Consider the following 24,845-nt stretch of genomic DNA (forward strand, 5'->3'; position numbering starts at 1 on the left):
TAATGAAGTTGGGTGGTTAGAATCTAATTGTTATATGTAAGATAAAGGAATAGGATTCTATGGTTACTAAAGTCTATTATAAAAAAGCCTATGTTATCTTTAATTCTGTTATCTTTTTCTTTGATTTAATCTTGATTGTTACTAAAATTTCTTCTTAAAACCTTCTTCTACATTAGACCTAAGTTCTCCTCACCAAATAAACAATCATGAGACTTAACAGTCCACACTGGTAGTGCCACTAATTTGGAATCCAATTCACCAGTTATAGGTTCATTAAAAGAACTTATATAAGAAAACTAATCTTTGTGTGTGTATATATATATATATATATATATATATAATGAAATTTATTGAACCAAAAAAATGATCACCCAAGTCTCCAAGGTGTATACAACTTGGGACCGAAAACAATCAAACACTCAAATAACAAACATCTATCCAATCACAAACCAAAAATTAAGAGTGACTTCCGACAGCTAACATCCAATCCAATAAAGTTATAAAGAAAAACAATTTCAGTTCCACTAAAGTCCTTTCTCAATCTATAAAGCCCTGGTAAAGTCATTCCATAGATACCTTTAAACCCATTACATAGATACAAACCTTATTAGATGGTAAAAGTACACCCCCTCCTTCCTATCATCTTAAATGTAAATATCCTAAGGTTAAAAAAAACAAATTTAAAGATAGTTTCCATAGAAACCTATAACCCCATTACATGGATATAACCGTTATATAGTTCATTCACTATAGAGAAGAAATTAACACACTAAGATTGAAGAAATTTGACACACAAATACATGTTCGCAAACATGCACAATGCAAGCATGGCAGACAGTTTAGCACTTAAATCATTTTTATAAACAAACTGAAACCAAACTACATATCATCTAGAATTGCAAACATACGAGTGGTGTAGCCCAAATGAGTTTAACAAAGTAAATTCACATAATAGCTACTACAATCCATTATGACATAAAAACTAATACCTATACTAAGAAACAAAACACCATCAAAATGCTATGTTAAATCTTTTCTTTCCCTAAGTTAAAGTTTGTTACTTATGTACAACTCATCATCAAGCAAGATTTCAAAAGGTCCTGCAAGAATTTAAAAACTGTAAGAGCGTTCTTGTTCATGATTTAACATATGAAGGTAAAATAATACTAATCAGTTTAGTAATCATATAGAAAAATAAACACTAAGATTTGTGGTTTTGAGATATACAAATTAGGAGATACTCCAAGCCTTTACCACATGAACGTTAGCAACAATGGGGATGGGAGACCGGGGCAAATGATCTATGAAGGTTCCCATGACAACAATTATATAATAAGAAGATTTTTTGCTACTTAACTACGGACAATTGTAAAGAGAAGACTGTGTTCCAAAAGAAAATGCATGATTTATTAGGTGTTCCATATAAATAGGAAGATCATTTATTTTTCTGGGACACTAACAAGATTTTAGGTATCAGTATCACCTTGCTGCTTGAAAAAAATATCAAAGATTTACCTACCAATGGTGATGTATTTCATCAAGACAATTACAGGGAAGCACTATAACCTAAAGGAATTTAACCCAGACTTTACTAGGGGTTCCTGAAGTCATAATTCATGTAAGCCTAGTTCTCTTATTGTGCTTAAGTTTATAAAGTAAGCAAGTTTTGCTCTCAATCATTACCTAAATGGGGTAAAACAACAACAATAAACAAAAAGGAAAGAAAAAAAGCCAATTCATGAACCTAAAAGAATATATATCTGTGGTGATTGGAGCATATACACTTGAATCGAAATTAACATAATGAGTATTAAATTGTTAGAAAAGCTAACAAATAAAACATGGCATGGAGTAAAAGGACTCATTTCAATAAAAGCATTAAACTCTCACATGACAAAGAGCTTCAAGCTGAGTTCTAGATTCTGAAATATAGCACAAAAAACATTTTAAAATACTATATAAAATTTTGATAAGTAAAATACCAAATTAATATTCACCAATCACATTCGTTATATAATTATCTATTATGCTATCACTGATGCCTCAAATAGATAAGGTTCAAGCTTAATCAAGAATAAATCACCAAAAGATGCATTGGTGCACCAAAATCTGAAAATGAATAAAAAATTATTGGATTGGAAGCATGAAACTCCAAATGAAGTGCAAGAAGACAAAAAGATCTTACTATATTTTCTTCTAATGCTGCAAGCTAGACAATGAAGCACTTGGTAGAAAAAACAAATAAGGTATCCAAACAAGCACATTACAAGCAACAAGAACCACATGATATTGGAAAAAAGCTATAACATGAGAGAAAAAAAAAAAAAAGATGTAACCAAAGGTAACCCAAATAAACCAGGAAGATTATGAGATAAAGAGTTAATCAGCCAACGGTAGAAGGACTAACCACTACAAATAGTACATACATGAAGGAAGACAACTCACAACTGATGTAGGGAAACGTAAACCAAAAAGAATTTTTTTATTTTTTAAAAAAGAAACCATTAGTCCCTTATGTTTTATTTCTCTATGTTATATTTTATTTATTATTATGTATTTAGTATTTCAAAATGTCATGTCACTAGCAAGTGACTTTTAATGAAGTTGAATGGTTAGAATCTAATTGTTATATATAAGATAAAGGATTAGGATTCTATGGTTACTAAAGCCTATTATAAAAAAGTCTATGTTATCTTTAATTCTGTTATCTTTTTCTTTGATTTAATCTTGATTGTTACTAAAATTTCTTCTTAAACCCTTCTTCAACATTAGACCTAAGTTCTCCTCACCAAATAAACAATCATGAGACTTAACAGTCCACACTGGTAGTGCCTCTAATTTGGAATCCAATTCACCAGTTATAGGTTCATTAAAAGAACTTATGTAAGAAAACTAATCTTTATTCAAGAACACTACCTTATGCAAAAAACATAAGGCAGAGAGATAAGTACAAAGAAAACTAAGCTTTATATATATATTGAACCAAAAAAATGATCACCCAAGTCTCCAGTATGTATACAACTTGGGACCGAAAACAATCAAACACTCATATAACAAACATCTATACAATCACAAACCAAAAATTAAGAGTGACTTCCTACAGCGAACATCCAATCCAATAAAGTTCTAAAGAAAAACAATTTCAATTCCACTAAAGTCCTTTCTAAATCCTTAAAGCTCTGGTAAAGTCATTCCATTGACCTTTAAACCCATTACATGGATACAACCCTTATTAGATGGTAAAAATACACCCCCTCCTTCCTATCATCTTAAATGTAAATATCCTAAGATTGAAAAAAAAAAAAATTTAAAGATAATTTCCATAGAAAGCTATAACCCCATTACATAGATATAACCAGTATCTAGTTCATTCACTATAAAGAAGAAATTTAACACACTAAGATAGAAGAAATTTGACACACAAATACATGTTCGCAAACACGCACAATGCAAGCATGGCAGACAGTTTAGCGCTTAATCATTTTTACAAACAAACAGAAACCAAACTCCATATCATCCAAAATTACAAACATAAGAGTGGGGTAGCCCAAATGAGTTTAACAAAGTAAATTCACATAATAGCTACTACAATCCATTTTGACATAAAAGCTAATGCCAATCCTAAGAAACAAAACACCATCAAAATGCTCTGTTAAATCTTTTCTTTCCCCGAATTAAAGTTTGTTACTTATGAACAACTCATCATCAAGCATGATTTCAAAAGGTCCTGCAAGAATTTAAAAGACGTATGAGCATTCTTGTTCATGATTTAACATAAGAAGGTAAAATAATACTAATCAATTTAGTAATCATAAGAAAAATAAACACTAAGATTTGTGGCTTTGAGATATACAAATTAAGAGATACTCCAAGCCTTTACCACATGAACGTTGGCAACAATGGGGATGGGGGACTGGGGCAAATGATCTATGGAGGTTCCCATGACAACAATTATATAATAAGAAGATTTCTTGCTACTTAACTACGGACAACTGTAAAGAGAAGACTGCGTTCCAAAATAAAATACAGGAGTAGAAATATTGCAAAGTTCATAGTAATAGAAAGAACAAAAATACGATATGAAATCAACTGTTAATTACAACCAAAACAAATAATTTCAAGGTAAAGCTAAAGCCAACTAGATAACCACAAATCACTATTACGACTATGAGACAAGGTTTGTATCATCCATCAACATGCTCTAAGACTCAAAGTAATACATCTCGGGATGCTAGTTGAGGGTTTTTTTTTCACACCCCTTTTTAATAGTACATCCTTAAGTGTTCAATGTCTTACGTGCAGGGTGTTGTCCCTTGCTCAACAATAATTGATCACTTGTGTTCTCTTCATTCATAACATCAATGTCCTCTTTCTCTAAGACAAATATTTTAACTATTCTCTAAGGGATAACTTTGATCTAAAGAACCAAGCAAGAACATTATCACAGTATATGATGAAAAGATTTTCAGCTTATAAATCACATAAGAAAATTTGCCAACTTAGCTTCTTGGTAGATTTTTTTTTTTGGGAGTGGTGTTAGGATTTTGGATTGAGTTTCACCTTCACAAGGGATGAGAGGATTGTCTATAAGGAAAGGCCAAATAAGGAAAAGTTACATAGCAGAGAAACAACCACCCAAATGGGGGAAAAGTGAAAGAAACTAGCTGCAAAAGTTAGCAATCTTCATAAGAAGAAAAAATATAACCAAAGAACCACCATCTCTCGCCAAGCAACACTAACAAATTAGCATGGATATCATTGCCTTTTTCACTAAGCATCGCTATCGCAGATCTCATTGCAACAATAAAAAAAATCACTCCTAGGAACCAAAGATTGGTTTTTTCCATCAACATGTTTCATTTAAAGAAAAATAAAAGGCTAAAAAGATGCTAACTACCATGAACTTCCAGAATGATCCCTTCCAAGTAAGGGAATATATTCATCAGTGAGCACAGTGGGGGAAAAACTCTTGTATGCTTGCATAGAAGAAGAATTATCACACAAATATAGTGCTTATACACATTTAAAGAAACATTAGTGACCAAATGTTGTAAGATGAAGACAATACACACAGAGCACTGGCAAGCATCTTTATCCCAAAGCAAACATGTCTCAAAAAGAGTTATTATTATTATTTTCCTAAACACTGGAAATCCTATGTTTGAACTCGCCAAGTTAGGCCACTCCATTTCTTAGGAAAAGTATGAATGCCGCCCCAGAGAAAGCCTTATGAATTCCTACCTCCAAGGTTGCTGCCTTTCCTGTACATAGAAAGAAGGCCTTCAATTTAACGTTTCAAGTGAGGCCATCTGATCAACAAGTCCATTTGGTTTTGTCTCATAAACTTGCTATCATTGCAGGATATTAACATAAAATTCAAATTTTATGTGCAATATAAATGACAAGAAAAATAAAATAAAACTTATGTTGCCATTTTTTTTTTGTTGACAATTTGATAGTTATAGAGGGGGAGGAGGGAATTTAAACCCTGGTTCTTCTAGTAACGGTGATATAAGTTGCGTTTTGAATGTATCCAGCAAAGCCCTTATTAGATGGTGAAATGTAATATGCAATCCCACCCTATCAATGTAAATATCCTAAAATTAAAGAACAGATTTATAGGTAGTTTCCATAAATACCTTTAGTCCTTTACACCCATTACATAGACATAACTGCTATCTTATTCACTGAGAAAGCATAAATTTGACACACACACACACACACAATGCAAGCATGGCAGACACTGTTTTGCTTCTACTTCATACAATTGTGTAATAGAAAATATTAACTCATTCACAAAAGATGAAGAGAGGGAAAAGAAAAACAATGGAAGGAAATGGAGTCAACAAGTGTTAAAGAAGTGTTACAGTTATATGTGCAAAAGTACAAGTGTTAAAGAAGTCAAGTGATAGGCTGTTACTAGTAGAAACAGTGATGTCAGCTGATTGTTGTTAGAGGTGTTTGAGGTAGTTAGTTAGTTGTTAAAGCTGATTACGTAGTTAACAATTGATTTGCTCAATTGTACTGCTATATAATGATCAATTGATGAATAAACCAGTTTTACCTTTTAGTCTTTCATTCTGTCTCTCACATCTTAGGAGGCAACGCTACCCTCAAATCTACACATGTATAAGCATGCTAACCAACACAAACCACTTTGTTTTCTCAATATAACTGAAAACAACCACAACTTTGATCAGCTATCTATTCTAAATATAAAGCCACTCAATTAAGGTAATCAATCAACAATAAGAATTTATAGAATTACATTCATATGGTACTCATAATCAAAGCCAGGTATATATGAAGAACAAAATGGAAAACCATCAAAACAAGCTTGACAATAAAATTTATCTTGCCTGTTCTTGTTCCTCTTTCCTTTCTGTCTTTTCCTTAGTTGGTTGGCCAACCCATGGGTTGGTTGGGTTTGTCAAGTAAAACTAGGCTCTCAACATAAGAATCAACAAAAGTATTTGCATATCCACAAATTCCAAGATCTTTAATCTCTTCGGTCTTAAGGTCTAGTGAGACAAGGGATCCGAAATCCATATTTTTTTTTTGATAAGTAAGAATGATATATATACGAAGGGTTACTCTATGCCTGAAAAAACATAGAGCAACCTAGGAGATACAAGAAAAAGAAAACAAAGAGAAACAAAGACAACAAGAAAATTAGGAAGGGAAAAGGGAGCAAAGAAAAGAAGGGAGGGAATCACTAGACGTGAGTCCCCACGCGCGCGACCAATCAAAGAGAGTCCCACTGAAAAAAACAAGCAACTGTTCACTAGAGCTATCCAAATCCTCAAAAGTCCTCCGGTTACGCTCCTTCCAAATACACCAAAGGATGCAAAGCGGGACTAAATTCCAGATCTGAGATGAATGCTTCCCCAACCAATTCCACCAACCAAAAAGCATTTCAGGAATCGATCTAGGCATAACCCAGGCCAAGCCAAAAGTTAGGAAAACAAAGCTCCATAACCGGTAGGCCATATCACAATGAAGGAGAAGGTGATCTACCGTCTCTCCACTATGACGGCACATAATGCACCAATCCACAAAATCCAATCTTCTCAATCTCAGATTGTCTCCCGTTAGAATCTTATTCCAAGCTACACACCAAACAAAAAAAGAAACTCGCCTTGGGGCCTTTGCTCTCCAAATAGCTTTCCAAGGAAAGATAGTAGAAGGAGAATTTCTCAATTTGTTGTAGTACGATCGGATGTCAAAAGCTCCATTAGACTTCAATTTCCATCTCATCCGATCTCCAACATCCATAGGAGGGGTTATAGAACCCAACATACGAAGAAACCGCAGCCCTTCATCCATCTCCCAATCATTAAAAAATCTACTAAACCGAACATTCCAAACTCTTCCATCCTCCGCCCCCTGCCTTTGCAAAGAAGCTTCAACAGAAGCCTCCTTCACAATGGCGATGCCAAACAACCTTGGAAAAGCCAATTGAAAAGGTTGATCCCCATGCCACCCATCCTGCCAAAACCTCACCCTGTTCCCCAAACCAACCACAAACTGACAATTTTTGCTGAAATCCTCCCAACCCATGCGAATACTTCTCCACAAACCACACCCATGAGCTCCCCTACCCAGTTTTGAGGTCCATCCCCCCCAATCTTCCCCATATTTTGAAGCTACAACCCGCCTCCATAGCCGACCCTCTTCCTTTCCAAACCGCCACAACCATTTCCCCAACAAAGCCTTATTAAAGGTAGTGAGTTTCCTAATCCCTAAGCCACCATTGGCTATAGGCGCACAAACTTTGGCCCAACCAACCAAATGCATCTTGCTCTCTATGAGATCTGCATCTGCATAAGCGAAACTTATAATTTTGGACCATGATGACGCATCCGCATAGTGTTTCATCTCCCATATAATGAGACAGTCATCCTCCTGTTGAAACAGGGCAAGGGAATTCCCATACGCTGAAATAGATACCGTCCTCTTCCAATTCTCATCTCCATTTTGATCTGAAAGTTTCGGCAGCGCTATCTCACGGAAAACCTCTTCCCCCAAATCAAACACCATAACAGAAATAAGAAGTTCGTTCTCAGTCTTCCTAAAAGCAACCCAATGCAGAGCTCCATTGACAAAAACATTCAAATCAGAAGAACGTGCAGCACCTACAGGAGGCAAAGCAGTAACCATTCTCCATTTTCCAGTGGAGAGTGAGTAAACCTCCACCTTACCCCTTTGGCCTTTTCCTTTATGATACACAAACCTCACCACCTTATAGTCATTGGTTTTGGAATCAAATCCAAACCCAGCAGAGGCGCTGTAGCCGCTACGTGAAAAGCAGGTAATATTGGGTATAGGAAGTTTGACAAACCTTCTAACAAAAGGGTTCCAGAGAAAGAACTTATAATGGAAGTGATCAGACATATAATCAGCAAGGAAGATGAGGCCATTACAAGTACCCACTACATGAAATGTTTCGTGATAGCTTTGACCAGGAGGAGGGAAGTAATCAAACCTGGTGTACTCATTGAGATCTTGGTTGTCAAAATGCAAAACGTAGTGTTCATTTCCATTTTTTACAACAGTCAACTTATTAGTTGCTTCGATGAGCTGCAAAGAGTAGAGTCTGAAGAGGAGTAGTGGGTGTTTGTTGTTGTTGTTGGAGGAGTGGTGGAGATGGTTGGAAATGAAGGTTGGGTTTTGGATGAGAGATTTCCATGTTTTGCAGACTGCTGCGCATGTTACTATGGATTTTGTAGGTAGGCGAACGAAAACATTGGTCAGGATTTCATGAGGTAGAGAGTCCAACGTAGATAAATTGTCTGACATGTTTTTTTTTTGGGGTGGTGGGTTTGGATTTTCTGACTCGGCTTCTCTGAACGACCGATCCCGGAAGCGAAGAGGAAGAAAGGAGAGAATTTATATAATGGAAAAAAGAAACTCAAGTGCGGCGTCACGGTGCCTATTCTAAGGGTTTCGTGGTGGGCCCAGAAATGGTTTGCAAGTGTTTTTGGAGGAGAAAATAGTAAAATAAGCATAATTTTCTAACTATATAGTTAGTTGTTACAGTTTGTAAACTATATCTTTTACTAGCATCTCGAGTATCAGAGGCTCGATTTTGAGTCAAAAATCGAGTTTTTGAGAGTCGATTTTTATGTCTGATGTGGCATTTTTTTCCACGTGGAACCACCTAAAAATCGAGTTTCTAAGACTCGATTTACAAACCCCAAATAAAAAAAATCCAAGTCTTTTGCCATCTGAAATCCACAGCCATCAAAATCCAAAAAACCATCAAAATTCATCCACCATGTGAAGATCAAGACTGAACAGAACCCAGCACGCACAAAAAAAAAAAAACCATTGCCCAGATCCACGGCTGCCTGGGTCTCGCCGGCCGGGGTCACGCGACCTGAGGCGCGCCGGCTTGGGTCGCGCGACCTGGGCGCGCCGGCCTGGGTCCGCGTGGGTCGGCGGCGGCTGGGCGTGCAAAGGAGGAGGAAGAAAGGAGCAGTGAGAGTAGTGAGGAAGAAAGCCGGAGTGAAACGCAGAAAATGGAAAAAATAAGAAGGAAAGAGGGATAGATATAAGACATAAATCGAGTTTCTAAATCTCGATTTCCAATTAGACGCCACGTGGAAAATACGCCACATCAGACAGAATTAGACCATAAAAATCGACTCTCAAAAACTCGATTTTTGAACCAAAATCGAGCCTCTAAGACTCGAGATGCTAGTAAAAGATATAGTTTGCAAACCGTAACAACTAACTATATAGTTTGAAAATTATGCCTATTTTACTATTTTCTCCGTTTTTGGATAATATAGAGATAGAGAGGCGTTAGTTTTAAGCTAGTGTTTTTTTTTTAATGGGCTTTTGGGTGTGTTACTTTGCTGTAGAGGTAGGTGGGTGACTGATGTGTTGGATTGGTCCATGAGGCCCAACAGCCAATGAGAATCAATGCTAAAGGCATTTTCCAATCCAATAAAGTTCTAAACAAAAACAATTTCAGTTCCACTAAAGTCCTTTCTAAATCCTTAAAGCTCTGGTAAAGTCATTCCATGGATACCTTTAAACCCATTACAGATACAACCCTTATTAGATGGTAAAAATACACCCCCTCCTTCCTATCATCTTAAATGTAAATATCCTAAGATTAAAAAAAAAAAACAAATTTAAAGATAGTTTCCATAGAAACCTCTAACCCCATTACATTGATGTAACCGTTATCTAGTTCATTCACTATAAAGAAGAAATTTAACACACTAAGATAGAAGAAATTTGACACACAAATGCATGTTTGCAAACACACACAATGCAAGCATGGCAAATAGTTTAGCGCTTATTTTTATAAACAAACTGAAACCAAACCACATATCCTCCAAAATTACAAACATAAAAGTGGTGTAGCCCAAATTAGTTTAACAAAGTAAATTCACATAACAGCTACTACACAAATCACGAAAAAAAGACTACCTAGAAGAGCAGCACATATAACTATAGGAAAAGTTAACGATTGCCCTAAGAGCATTGGTTTATATATGCATTCATGCATAACAAAAATGTCTAGATCTAATAAGAACACATGAAACACTGAAGTGAATTTTTCTTTCTTTCTTTCTTCTTTTTTTTTTTTTTTGATAAGTTACTATTAAGTGGAAAGTTGAAACAACTGGACTAGGAGCTCTCTAGACTTCCAGAGAAAAACAAGGATACCATTTTCCTTCAATAGAAAGTTGATAACGTTTGCTTGCTTCCCAAGGGAGATAGGATAAATGAAAAACTTTTTCGAGACCCATCTTCGTAGCAAGTTATGCACTTCATAAACCATTAAGCTTACCTTTTTAACTCCAGGATTTTCATCTATGCCAAAGGCATGACAATTTATAGGTCATGCTCACCAAGTACATTTAAAAAAAAAAAAATCATTTTATTTAGACACGTACAGTTTAATAATTTAACCATCGGCGCACAATCACCAAGTGGTTTTCGGAATCATGACAAGATTCATATATTGCTCCCATCAATTTAAAGCATAAACCACCACTCACTTGGCCTCAATATCTTTGATCTTTGATGACACTTCGAGAAACTTAAGACATTACCACAGAGGACCTGTATATTATATTTAATAAGAGATTCAGGTAGCTTTAACCAAATCACATTGGATGGTAACATGCTCATCCAGGAATCTATCCTAGCAAACTAAGCCAGAACTTTTTGATTAGCCGCAGAGTCTGAAAATCTATGACACAAGACTCTGAAACCCAATATCTCCATAGGGTGACTATGGAGACTAATGAGCATTTTCCTGAGAATAGCTTTACTTTTAGAACCTGGAATACCAGTCACAGCTGTGTTCTCATGCCAGCCTGAACAAGCATGATTTATTGGGTGTTCCAAATAAATAGAGAGATCATTTCTTTTTTTGGGACACTAACAAGATTTTAGGTATCAGTATCACCTTGCTGCTTGAAAAAAAAAAAATCAAAGATTTACCTACCAATGGTGATGTATTTCATCAGGCCAATTACAGGGAAGCACTATAACCTAAAGGAATGTAACCCAGACTTTACAAAGGGTTCCCGAAGTCAAAATTCATGTAAGCCTAGTTCTCCTATTGTGCTTAAGTTTATAAGGTAAGCAAGTTTTGCTCTCAACCATTACCTAAATGGGGTAAAACAACAACAATAAACAAAAAGGAAAGAAAAGAAGCCAATTCATGAACCTAAAAGAATATATATCTGTGGTGATTGGAGCATATACACTCGAATCGAAATTAACATAACGAGTATTAAATTGTCAGAAAAGCTAACAAATAAAACATTGCATGGAGTAAAAGGACTCATTTCATTAAAAGCATTAAACTCTCACATGACAAAGAGCTTCAAGCTGAGTTCTAGATTCTGAAATATAACACAAAAAACATTTTAAAATACTATATAAAATTTTGATAAGTAAAATACCAAATTAATATTCACCAATCACATTCATTATATAATTATCTAATATGCTATAACTGATGCCTCAAATAGATAAGTTTCAAGCTAAATCAAGAATAAATCACCAAAAGATGCATTGGTGCACAAAAATCTGAAAATGAATAAAAGATTATTGGATTGGAAGCATGAACTCCAAATGAAGTGCAAGAGGGCAAAAAGATCCTACTATATTTTCTTCTAATGTCTGCAAGCTAGATAATGAAGCACTTGGTAGGAAAAACAAATAAGCTATCCAAACAAGCGCATTAAAAGTAACAAGAACCACATGATATTGGAAAAAAGCTATAACATGAGGGAAAAAAAAATGGAAAGATGTAACAAAAGGTAACCCAAATAAACCAGAAAGATTATGAGATAAGGAGTTAATCAACCAACAGTAAAAGGACTAACCACTACAAATAGTACATACATGAAGGAAGACAACTCACAACTGATGTAGGGAAACGTAAGCCTAAAAGAATTTTATTTTTATTTTTAAAAAACCATTAGTCCCTTATCTTTTATTTCTCTATGTTATATTTTATTTATTATTATGTATTTAGTATTACAAAATGTCATGTCACTAGCAAGAGACTCTTAATGAAGTTGGATGGTTAGAATCTAATTGTTATATGTAAGATAAAGGAATAGGATTCTTTTTTGATAAAGGAATAGGATTCTATGGTTACTAAAGTCTATTATAAAAAAGCCTATGTTATCTTTAATTCTGTTATCTTTTTCTTTGATTTAATCTTGATTGTTACTAAAATTTCTTCTTAAACCCTTCTTCTACATTAGACCTAAGTTCTCCTCACCAAATAAACAATCATGAGACTTAACAGTCCACACTGGTAGTGCCACTAATTTGGAATCCAATTCACCAGTTATAGGTTCATTAAAAGCATTTACATAAGAAAACTAATCTTTATATATATATAAAATGAAATTTATTGAACCAAAAAAATGATCACCCAAGTCTCTAGGGTGCATACAACTTGGGGCCGAAAAGAATCAAACTCTCAAATATCAAACATCTATCCAATCACAAACCAAAAATTAAGAGTGACTTCCTACAGCTAACATCCAATCCAATAAAGTTCTAAAGAAAAACAATTTCAGTTCCGCTAAAGTCCTTTCTAAACCCTTAAAGCTCTGGTAAAGTCATTCCCTTATTAGAAGGTAAAAATACACCCCCTCCTTCCTATCATCTTAAATGTAAATATCCTAAGATTAAAAAAAAACAAATTTAAAGATAGTTTCCATAGAAAGATATAACCCCATTACATAGATATAACCATTATCTAGTTCATTCACTGTAAAGAAGAAATTTAACACACTAAGATAGAAGAAATTTGACACACAAATACATGTTCACAAACACGCACAATGCAAGCACGGTAGACAGTTTAGCACTTAATCATTTTTACAAACAAACTGAAACCAAACTCCATATCATCCAGAATTACAAACATAAGAGTGGTGTAGCCCAAATGAGTTTAACGAAGTAAATTCACATAATAGCTACTACAATCCATTTTGACATAAAAACTAATGCCAATACTAAGAAACAAAACACCATCAAAACGCTTTGTTGAATCTTTTCTTTCCCTGAGTTAAAGTTTGTTACTTATGTACAACTCATCATCAAGCATGATTTCAAAAGGTCCTGCAAGAATTTAAAAACTGTAAGAGCATTCTTGTTCATGATTTAACATAAGAAGGTAAAATAATACTAATTAGTTTAGTAATCATATAGAAAAATAAACACTAAGATTTGTGGTTTCGAGATATACAAATTAAGAGATACTCCAACCCTTTACCACATGAACATTAGCAACAATGGGAATGGGGGACTGAGGCAAATGATCTATGAAGGTTCCCATGACAACAATTATATAATAAGAAGATTTCTTGCTACTTAACTAAGGACAATTGTAAAGAAAAGACTGTGTTCCAAAAGAAAATACGGGAGTAGAAATATTGTAAAGTTCATAGTAATAGAAAGAACGCAAATACGATATGAAATCAACTGTTAATTACAACCAAAACAAATAATGTCAAGGTAAAGCTAAAGCCAACTAGATAACCACAAATCACTAGTATGGCTATGAGACAAGGTTTGTATCATCCATCAACATGCTCTAAGACTCTAAGTAATACATCTCTGGATGCTAGTTAAGGGGTTTTTTCCTACCCCTTTTTAATAGTACATCCTTAAGTGTTCAATGTCTTATGTGCAGGGTGTTGTCCCTTGCTCAACAGTAATTGATCACTTGTGGTCTCTACATTCATGACATCAATGTCCTCTTTCTCTAAGAGAAATATTTTAATCATTCTCTGAGGGATAACTTTGATCTAAAGAACCAAGCAAGAACATTATCACAGTATATGATGAAAAGATTTTCATTTTATAAATCACATAAGAAAAGTTGCCAACTTAGCTTCTTGGTAGATTTTTTTTTTTGGGAGTGGTGTTAGGATTTTGGATTGAGTTTCACCTTCACAATGGATGAGAGGATTGTCTATAAGGAAAGGCTTCCGCTGCCTACAGCCTCTTGCTGCCTCCAAATAAGGAAAAGTTACAAAGCAGAGAAACAATCACCCAAATGGGGGAAAAGTGAAAGAAACTAGCTGCAAAAGTTAGCAATCTTCATAAGAAGAAAAAATATAACCAAAAACCATGGCTGAACCACCATCTCTCGCTAAGCAACACTAACAAATTATCACGGATCTCATTGCCTTTTTCACTAAGCATCGCTATCGCAGATCTCATTGCAACAGTAAAAAATCACTCTTAGGAACCAAAGATTGATTTTTCCATCAACATGTTTTCATTTATAGAAAAATAAAAGGCTAAAAAGATGGTAACTGCCATGAACTTCCAGAATGATCCCTTCAAGTAAGGGAATATATTCATCAGTGAGCACAGTGGGGCAAAAACTCTTGTATGCTCGCATAGAAGAAGAATTATCACACAAATACAGTGCTTATACACATTTAAAGAACCATTAGTGACCAAATGTTGTAAGATGAAGGCAATACACACAGAGCACTGGCAAGCATCTTCATCCCAATGCAAGCATGGCAGACATGTCTCAAAAAGAGTTATCTTTATTATTTTCCTAAACACTGGAAATCCTATGTTTGAACTCACCAAGTTAGGCCACTCCATTTCTAAGGAAAAGTATGAATGCCGTCCCAGAGAAAGCCTTATGAATTCCTACCTCCAAGGTTGCTGCCTTTCCTGTACATAGAAAGAAGGCCTTCAATTTAATGTTTCAAGTGAGGCCATCTGATCAACAAGTCCATTTGGTTCTGTCTCTTAAACTTGCTATCATTGCAGGATATTAACATAAAATTCAAATTTTATGTGCAATATAAATGACTAGAAAAATAAATTTAAACTTATGTTGCCATTTTTTTTTGTTGACAATTTGATAGTTATAGAGGGGGAGGGGGGAATTTAAACCCTGGTTCTTCTAGTAACAGTGACATACGGTGCGGTTTGAATGTATCCAGCAAAGCCGTTATTAGATGGTGAAATGTAATATGCAATCCCACCCTATCAATGTAAATATCCTAAGATTAAAGAACAGATTTATAGGTAGTTTCCATAAATACCTTTACACCCATTACATAGACATAACTGCTATCTTATTCACTGAGAAAGCATAAATTTGACACACACACACACAATGCAAGCATGGCAGAAACTGTTTTGCATCTACTTCATACAATTGTGTAATAGAAAATACTAACTCATTCACAAAAGATGAAGAGAGGGAAAAGAAAACAAAGGAAATGGAGTCAACAAAGCAATACATCTAAGCATTACAACTTTATTGGGATAAAATTACTCAAATTAAGCCAAGGAACAAAAGATAAAAAAATATTAGTTCAAGAAGAGGATTTTACCTGAGTTTGGAGTGTTTGGACCAAGAACGATTCTGTGTTTTGCATCTCGAGAAGAACCTGTGGATCTTATATAACATTGGTCCACAAATCTGTTTTCTGCAATTACATTTTTATTTATAATTTATATTTACTTATATGGGGGAAGGGAGTGAAAAAAAGAAGAAGAAGAAGAGGAGGATTATAAAAAATTCGTTTTCAATTCTTAACCACCCAAAGGTTAGGAACGTGATGTGTAACTAAAAATTAAGAAGTTGATGCATTGGGGTGATTGTTCAGAGGTAAAACTAAGCTGAAATTCGAAGTTAGTAGTATTATGATACGAACTTGTTGTGCTATGTTGGGATGCATGTCTTACAGGTTAGTATACGTGCAAATGTACAGGTGTTAAAGAAGTCAAGTGATAACTAAAATGGAGTTGATAACTAGAGATGTGATTCACAGTTTGTGGAGGGGCCAACATGTCGATTGGTCTTATCTAGGCTCTTGCGGAGCTTCTGGAGGGGTGTTACTGATGTGGGATACACGAGTTGTGAATAAAGAGGAGGAAGCTGTGGGGCGATTTTCAGTTTCTTGTAGATTTACTAGTGTGTCAGATCAGTTTGTTTGGGCGTTTACTGGTATCTATGGTCCTAATTCTGTGAGAGATAGAAGGTTCTTATGGGAAGAATTATTTGGTTTGAATAGTTGGTGGAATGTTCCATGGTGTGTGGGTGGTGACTTTAACGTGATTAGGTTTCCTTCTGAGCGTTCTGGTTCAACCTCTTTTACTGCTGCCATGCGGGAGTTCTCCAATTTTATTTCTGAGCAAGGTCTCATTGATATTCCGCTTCAAGGGGGATCTTTCACTTGGTCTAATACTCGTGAAGTTGCTTCGAAGGCTAGGCTGGACAGGTTTTTGTTTTCTGCAGATTGGGATGATAAGTTTCCGTCTGTTTCTCAACAACGCTTGCCTAGGCTGTTATCTGATCACTTCCCGATTGTTCTTGAGGGTGGTTCCTTTCAAAGCGGTAGGAGGCCATTTAGATTTGAGAATATGTGGCTAAAAGATGAGGGTTTCGTGGAGAGGGTGTGATCCTGGTGGGCATCTTATAATGTCCAAGGAGCTCCGAGTTTTGTGTTGGCCTATAAATTGAAGCTTTTGAACAATGATTTGAAGAAATGGAATGTGGAGGTTTTTGGAAATGTTGAAGATCGGGTGAGAAAATTGTGGCAAGAGCTTCATGATTTAGAGATGATTGAGGATAGTCGAACTTTAGTTGTGGAGGAAAGGCTGGAGTTTGAGAGAATTCGAGGTGAATTAGAAAAAGTTACTTTGATGGAGGAAATCTGTTGGAGGCAGAAGTCTAGAGTCCTTTGTATTAGAGAGGGAGACAGGAATACCAAATTCTTTCATCGTATAGCTAACTCTCACAGAAGAGTTAATTCCATTGATAGGCTTATGGTAGATGGTGAATTGTTTTCAGATCCGGAGGCTATAGCTGGTTGTATCTCTCATTTTTATAGGCAGCTATATGCTGAAACTGTGGCTCATAGACCTTTACTAGATGATGTGGAGTTCTCTTGTATCTCAGAGGATGATGCATTGTGGCTAGATAGGCCTTTTGACGAGGAAGAGGTGTTTGGGGTGATTAGTGATTTTAAGGGTGATAAGGCTCCTGGCCCGGATGGCTTTTCTATGGCGTTCTTTCAGTCTTGTTGGTGTTTGTTGAAGGCTGAAATTATGGCAGTGTTCCAAAATTTTTATACTCAGGCTGTGTTTGAGAAGAGCCTTAATGCTTCTTTCCTTGCTCTTATTCCCAAAAAGGTGGATGCTGTGGAGATCAAGGATTTTCGGCCTATTAGTTTAGTTGGTGAGATTTATAAGATCATTTCTAAAGTGTTGGCTAATCGTCTCAGAAGGGTGGCACATGGGCTTATTTCGAATTCTCAGAATGCATTTGTGAAAGGTAGACAGATATTGGACTCTTTTTTGATTGCTTCAGAATGTATTGATAGTAGATTGAAGTCAGGTATTCCGGGAGTGTTGTGTAAGTTGGATGTGGAGAAGGCTTATGACCATGTGAGCTAGGGTTTTTTAATGTATATGCTTCAGCGTTGTGGGTTTTCAGAGAAATGGAGAAAGTGGATAATGTGTTGCATATCTACTGTTAAATTCTCCATTCTAATCAATGGTAGTCCTTCTGATTTTTTTGGTAGTTCTAGGGGGATTCGGCAAGGGGACCCCTTGTCTCCGTTGCTATTTGACATTGTTATGGAGGGGTTGAGTCGTTTGTTAGATGTGGCTGTTACTTCTGGTCAGTTCTCAGGCTTCTCTGTAGGTAATTCAGCTGGCAACTCGGTGATGGTGTCTCATCTTTTGTTTGCTGATGACACTCTTATTTTTTGTGATGCTGATTCTTCGCATATAGCTTGTTTGAGAGCGATCCTAGCTAGATTTGAGGAGGTCTCAGGCTTAAGGATTAATTTGGAGAAATCTGAGTTGGTTCCTATAGGGGAGGTCTACAATATGGATGTGTTGGTGGAGATGCTGGGTTGTAGGCTATCCTCTCTTCCTTTGAGATACTTGGGGCTACCGTTAGGAGCTAAATTTAAGGAGTTGTCAATTTTAAATCCTATTTTGGAGAAGATGGAAAGGAGATTAGCAGGGTGGAAGAGGTTGTATCTATCTAAGGGGGGTAAGGTAACTCTTATTAAAAGTACTCTTTCCTCCTTACCTACTTACTTCCTTTCCCTTCTGCCTCTTCCTGGGAAGGTGGCGAATCGTATGGAGAAGTTACAACGAGATTTTTTGTGGAGTGGTCTTAATGGTGACTCTAAATTACACTTGGTCAATTGGGCTCAGGTTTGTAAGCCGTTGCAGGTTGGAGGGTTAGGTATTAGACGATTGAGGAGTTTTAATGCTGCCTTGCTAGGAAAATGGTTATGGAAGTATGGTATGGAGACCGATGCTCTATGGAGGAGGGTTATTGCAGTGAAATATGAGAATGATTGGGGTGGTTGGTGCACGAAAAAGGTAACCAGTGCTTATGGTGTTAGTTTGTGGAGACATATTAGGAGTGGTTGGACACGTTTTTCTAAACTTCTTATGTATGATGTGGGTGATGGTACTCGAGTGAAGTTTTGGAAGCATGTATGGTGTGGTGATCGTACTTTCCAAGAGGCTTTTCCGGAGCTCTATTGTATTAGTAGAACAAAGGATTCTTCAGTAGCGGAGGTTATGTGTTGGTCTGGTGGGAGGATTCATTGGGATGCTAAATTTCGTCGTCCTCCACAGGATTGGGAACAAGAATCCTTTGATCGGTTTATGGATATGGTCTACTCTTCGACGGTACGGGGTTTGGGTCTGGATCGGTTGTGTTGGAAGCCAGCAAGGAGTAGAGGTTTTGAGGTTAGAGGTTTCTATCTTTCTTTCTACCCTCCTACCACCTTACCCTTCCCTTGGAAGTTGGTTTGGAAATCAAAGGTTCCTCCAAGGGTAGCTTTCTTTTCATGGTCTGCTTCTTTAGGTAAGATTTTAACAACAGATAATCTTCGCAAACGACGTGTGCTAGTTCTGGATTGGTGCTATATGTGTAAGAATTGTGGGGAGTCGGTGGATCATCTTTTTCTTCATTGCCCCATTGCTTGTGAGTTGTGGTCGTTGGTGCTTTGCCTATTTGGAATTTATTTGGTTATGCCTCAGAAGGTTATTGAGTTGTTTGAGTCTTGGCAGGGTAAGTTTGGAAGACATAGAAACATAGAGTTGTGGAGAATTGTGCCTCATTGCTTGTTATGGTGTATTTAGCGCGAAAGGAATGAGAGATGCTTCGAGGGCTGTGAACGCTCTATACTAGAGATTAAGTCCTTATTCCTACACACTCTCCTCGATTGGAGTGTGATTTTTTGTCATTTTTCTTGTTCTTCCCTTCCTGTTTTACTTGATCGTTGTAATCTTGGTTATTGATTTATGCCCCCATAATACATTCCCAATATACTCGGGTTGGCTGTTCTTCATTTTTTTTAATAAAATTTTCGTTACTTATCAAAAAAAATATATATATAAAGCCACTAAATTAAGGTAATCAATCAACAATAAGAATTTATATTCATATCAAACTCATAATCAAAGCCAGGTATATATGAAGAACAAACTGGAAAACCCATCAAAATAAGCTTGACAATAAAATGTATCTTGCCTGTCGTTGTTCCTCTTTCTTTTCTGTCTTTTCCTTAGTTGGTTGGGTTTGTCAAGTAAAACTAGGCTCTCAACATAAGAATCAACCAAAGTACATCCATATCCACGAATCCTAAGATGTTTAATCTCTTGGGTCTCAAGGTCTCGTGAGACGAGGTATCCTTCATACATATCCAGAATAAACTCACCACTCTTCCTAAAACCGACTGGCCTCGGTATACATTGTGACCTTGGTATGCCCTCTATGAGACCTTCAACAGGCAAAGTTATAATTTTGGTCCATGATGATGCATCCGCATAGTCTTTCATCACCCATACACTGAATCTGAGACAGTGAAAAAAAAATTGCAACAGGGCAAGGGAATTCCCATACGCTGAAATACATACTCTCACACATTGATCTGAAGGTTTCGGCAGCGCTATCTCACGGAAAACCTCTTCCCCTAAATCAAACACCATAACAAAAAAAAACAAGTTCGTTCCTAGTCTTCCTAAAAGCAACCCAATGCAGAGCTCCATTAACAAAAGCATTCGAATCAGAATCACGTGCAGCACCTACAGGAGGCAAAGCAATGACCATTCTCCATTTTCCAGTGGAGAGTGAGTAAACCTCCACCACCGGAGGAGACTTACCCTTTTGGCCTTTTTGTTCAAGAGTCACAAACCTCACCACCTTATAGTCATTGGTTTTGGAATCAAATCCAAACCCAGAGGCTTTGGAGCCGCCATGTGAGGAGAAGTTGAAATTGGGTTTAGGAAGCTTGACAAACTTTCTAACACAAGGGTTATAGATAATACTATAACAGTGCCCATATGAATCATTAGCAAGGAAGATGAGGCCATTACAAGTACCCTCTACACGAAAAGGGTCGCAATCAAACCTGGTGTACTCATTGAAATCTTGGTTGTCGTCAAAATGCAAAGCGTATTGTTCGTTTTCATTTTCTTCAATTAGTCTGAAGAGGAGTAAGGGGTGGTTGTTGTTGTTGGAGTGGTGGAGATGGTTGGAAATGAAGGTGGGGTTTTGGATGAGATATTTCCATGTTTTGGAGACGCACGTACAAGTTATGATGGATTTTACAGGCAAGCGTAGGAAAACATCAGTTATGATTTCTGGAGGTAGAGAGTCCCACATCGATTTGGAGACTTCTTCAGAAGATAAGCTGTCTGACATTGCTTGAAGATACTGTAGAGTAAAAGACAGTAACAGTGAGAAATAGGTACTGAATCGAAAAAAAAAACCAAACAACCCAGATTCTGGTTTTTCGTTTTTAGTAGGAAAGTGCGAGAAAAATGTGTGCTTGTGTGTGAGAGAGAGAAACTCTCAGTCAGCAGAAAATGGAGAGCGAGTTCATCTTCCATTTGTCTCTCTCCGTAACTTCCAGAATTAAGCTCAATTACATCCGCTACAGTAACTATTTCCTTGGGCGTACCAACCAAGCTGTAAAGCAAAATTTACGAGCATCACTTCACTGTCAAAGACAACTTCCAACTTCCAATAGATTCTCAAAAAAAAAAAACTACAACTTCCAATAAGCTCTGTCAGAAGTAAAAAGCAACTAAAATAATCTTTCATTTTTATTATAAAAAAAAAAAAAAAAAAAAGGGGCGCCGCTACGATTATGACATCACATATTCATTTTGAACAGGTATGATGATTGCAACGGATCTAATTTTACAAAACATCAAACAGGTGTTACACCTAAAAAACAAATACTAATATGGATATCAATTAAGTTAACTGGTAAAATTTCTAATGATTAAATAAGAAATTTGTTTTTCAATTTCACCTGCATTAAAAATCAATCCATGTCACCACCATACACCTTTAGTGCAGTGGTCACTCCACGAGTATAAATATTTGTGGGGTGTAGAGGGCAAGAGCTGGGGTTCAAGTCTCCAAGAGTAAGTTTCACACACATATACATTTAAATTAGGCTAAAATAGAAATTCTACCTTTTATATAAAAAATAAATAAATAAATAAATCCATGCCTGATAATATAGGATAAAAGAACTATCATAGGTCACTTCCTTCCTCTGGTTGTGTTTCCATGACAGTGTACCTATCAGACACGTCCTTGCCAAGAGAAGGATTAATTGTGATCCCAGGTGCCCTTTATGCCGAAGTGAAGATGAATCCTTAGTCCACATGCTTAAAGATTAAGGATGGCAATTTAAATTCGACCTGCGGATACCCGATCTAGCCTGACTCTAATGGGCCGGGTTTTACCCGGACCGATAAAGAATAGGGTCGGGTATGGATTAAAAAAAAAAAAAACCCGAAGCGGGTCCAGGTCGGGTCCGGGTTTTATAAAAAAAATCCATACCCGACCCGGATAAATACCCGGTTAAATACCCGGTATATTAAATTACTAAAATACCCCTTATATATATATTTTCTGATTTTGTATTGTAAACCCTAAGTCTCTACTCTCTACTCACTGCACACACACAGCCAGCCGCCTCTCACACTCAGCCCTGCCCTCTCGCCTCTCTCACACTCAGCCCTGCCCTCTCGCCAGCCGCCCTCTTGCCTCAGCACACAGCCCTCTCGCCTCAGCCCGCAGCTCTCGCCTCGCCTTGCCTCAGCACAGATTTGAGGTATGTCTTATGTTCTTACATGAATTGTTTTTGCGTTTTGAAAAGCTCTCAGCTGGGTTTGATTTGGTTTTGTTCAATTTTGTCGTGTTTTGGTTTGTGATTATTGTTTATGATCTGGGTTGTGGTTGTTGGGGAAATTTTTTCAGAACAGGGAAAAAAGATTGGATTTTGGAATTGGGTTTTGAATTATTGGTTATGTGGGCTAGTTTTTATTTATTTATTTTATAGTTTTGATCCGATTAGCTTTTTGGGTTTCATTTGGACTTGTTTTGATTTGGGAGTGATTGAATTTTAATTTTGACGTGTTTTTGTTGAGAAAATCATAGATATAAATGCGATTTATTAATTAAAAGATTTGATATTAAGTTTCAATTCATCACAATAATTTTTAATGTTTGGCTGCTGGACATGGCATCAATATATGTTTGTTTGATGTGATTATTGGCATTGTATTTTGCTATGTTGACCTAGGCAATCTGAATACAGCTCCTGTTCGGTTGTCGATTTGTTATGTTGATGGTGATGAGGGTATCATTAATAGCAAGTGTAATGTATGTATATCACACATAATCCAAAGTGACACCATGTTTTCAAAAAAATTTCTCAACATTCATCTCCTGCCTTCATGTGATCCTCCACAACTAACTAATACAAACGCAGTAAACTGAAAACCAAGCAAAACACAGTACCTTACATTTATTTATTTATTTTCTTCTATCAGCAAAGAAAATGAAACCGAGAATATACCAATCAATTAGCAACTCCATGTCCCTTAAAATATCCTAAACATATTCGAAAAACAGCCAATTTCTTAATATATCATGACCTTATGGATTTCCTATGAAATTAAACTTAATATATCATGACCTTAAGGATTTCCTATGAAATTAAACTGACCCTACCTTCTTTCTTCTGATTAATCCTTGTTTCAAATGTCTTTAAGAAAAAAAAATCCCAATTGATAATTTTTTGCTTACTGATCCCAATTGATAATTATATCATATAATTACACTGCTACACATATGACCCTACAAAAAATCACTTCAAAATTATTAGTCTATCAAGTAATTCATGTCACATGATTTTGTGTTTGTTGTGAATGTAGAGCCTAAAACGGAGATGGAAAAACAAACAAATCTAGTTCTTCCTCGCCGAGCGGCTCTCCCTTGAGAAACAAATCTAGTTCTTCCTCGCCAAGCGGCTCTCCCTTGAGAACCGAACGTTTTCCTTTGCCAGCTATGCGGTTTTCTTCACCATTTTCACGTTCACCCTCACCATTGTCGCCTGGCAGCTCACCCTCAGGATCACCATCACCTTTATGTCCATTAAACAACGAGTAAGCATTTGGAATTTGTAGTTAATCATGTTTAATTATATTTGGGTTGATAGAATTTGTGAATCTATGTATTTATGAATTTGTGCGTATTAATCAATGAGTATGTCACATAATAAATTTAAGTATATTTGTTGTGATTCTAATTCCTAAACTTTTGAACCAATTAGGAGTCCAAAATCCCCAACGGTGGACTTAGGAGAAGACTTAGAGTTAGAGGAACAAGAAGGGGGAGAAGGAGAGCGAGAGCGAGAGCCTACAAATGAGGGCTTGGAGTGAGGAATAATCTTGCTCGTATGGTCATCCTACATGAATACCTCCTTTCAATAGTTGACCACATTGGGTTTAGAGAATTTGTGGTTTCTCTTCAACTGTTGTTTAAACTTGTCACAAGAAATACTTTGAAGAGTGACATTCTTAAAATCTATGATAATGAGAGGGAGAAAGCTTTGAAGATGACGGACAAGAATGGAAGTAGGATGGCAATTACAACTGATATGTGGACTTCAAGTAACAAAAAGAGGGGGTTTATGGTCATTACCGCTCATTTTATTGATCATACTTGGACGTTGCAAAGCCGAGTTTTAAGGTAATTTTTTTTATCTATAAATTGAATGTTAAAGACTTTACATTTAGAATGTTTATTGAGTTATGTTATAATTATTCCCATTATTTTTTTAGTTTTGTTTATGTTCCTTCTTCACACACAAAAGATGTCCTTGCTGATGTCCTTGTTGATTGCTTTTTAGAGTGGAATATTGATGGGAAGTTGTCTACAATAAACGTTGATAATTGTAGTACTAATGATGCTATGATAAGACTTCTCTTGAATAAGCTTGATACTAGTTCTCTCATGTTGGGTGGGTCTATGT

The 24,845-nt window shown here is 36.2% G+C and overlaps 1 protein-coding gene, 1 non-coding gene and 1 pseudogene across 3 annotated transcripts; 1 reads left to right on the plus strand and 2 right to left on the minus strand.

The window, feature by feature from the left end:
• Positions 1 to 4,784: 4,784 nt before the first annotated feature.
• On the minus strand, positions 4,785 to 8,865 carry LOC142642443 (uncharacterized). 2 transcript variants are annotated; one of them, XM_075816791.1, is made up of 3 exons: positions 6,360 to 8,865; positions 6,065 to 6,174; positions 4,785 to 5,261 (listed from the first exon to the last, which is right to left on the minus strand). In XM_075816791.1, exon 1 carries the CDS (start codon positions 8,797 to 8,799, stop codon positions 6,673 to 6,675), a length of 2,127 nt encoding a protein of 708 aa, XP_075672906.1. In that variant the 5' UTR covers positions 8,800 to 8,865; the 3' UTR covers positions 4,785 to 5,261; positions 6,065 to 6,174; positions 6,360 to 6,672. The 2 variants fall into 2 exon arrangements, with proteins under 2 accessions (XP_075672906.1, XP_075672907.1); XM_075816792.1 differs by lacking the exon at positions 6,065 to 6,174 and having other exon boundaries at positions 4,786 to 5,261.
• A 4,537-nt stretch (positions 8,866 to 13,402) lies between these two features.
• On the minus strand, positions 13,403 to 21,493 carry LOC142642917 (F-box protein CPR1-like; annotated as a pseudogene).
• LOC142605439 (small nucleolar RNA snoR2/U65) lies at positions 15,843 to 15,973 on the plus strand. The gene has a single exon (XR_012839059.1). It is a non-coding gene; the product is annotated as a small nucleolar RNA snoR2/U65 (small nucleolar RNA).
• Positions 21,494 to 24,845: the final 3,352 nt, after the last annotated feature.

The sequence above is a fragment of the Castanea sativa genome, chromosome 7, assembly GCF_040712315.1.
Source record: "Castanea sativa cultivar Marrone di Chiusa Pesio chromosome 7, ASM4071231v1".
Taxonomy (NCBI): Eukaryota; Viridiplantae; Streptophyta; class Magnoliopsida; order Fagales; family Fagaceae; genus Castanea; species Castanea sativa.

Coding starts and splice junctions, on each gene's coding strand:
- LOC142642443 (XM_075816791.1), bottom strand. CDS start 8,799: ATGTCAGACAATTTATCTACGTTGGACTCTCTACCTCATGAAATCCTG.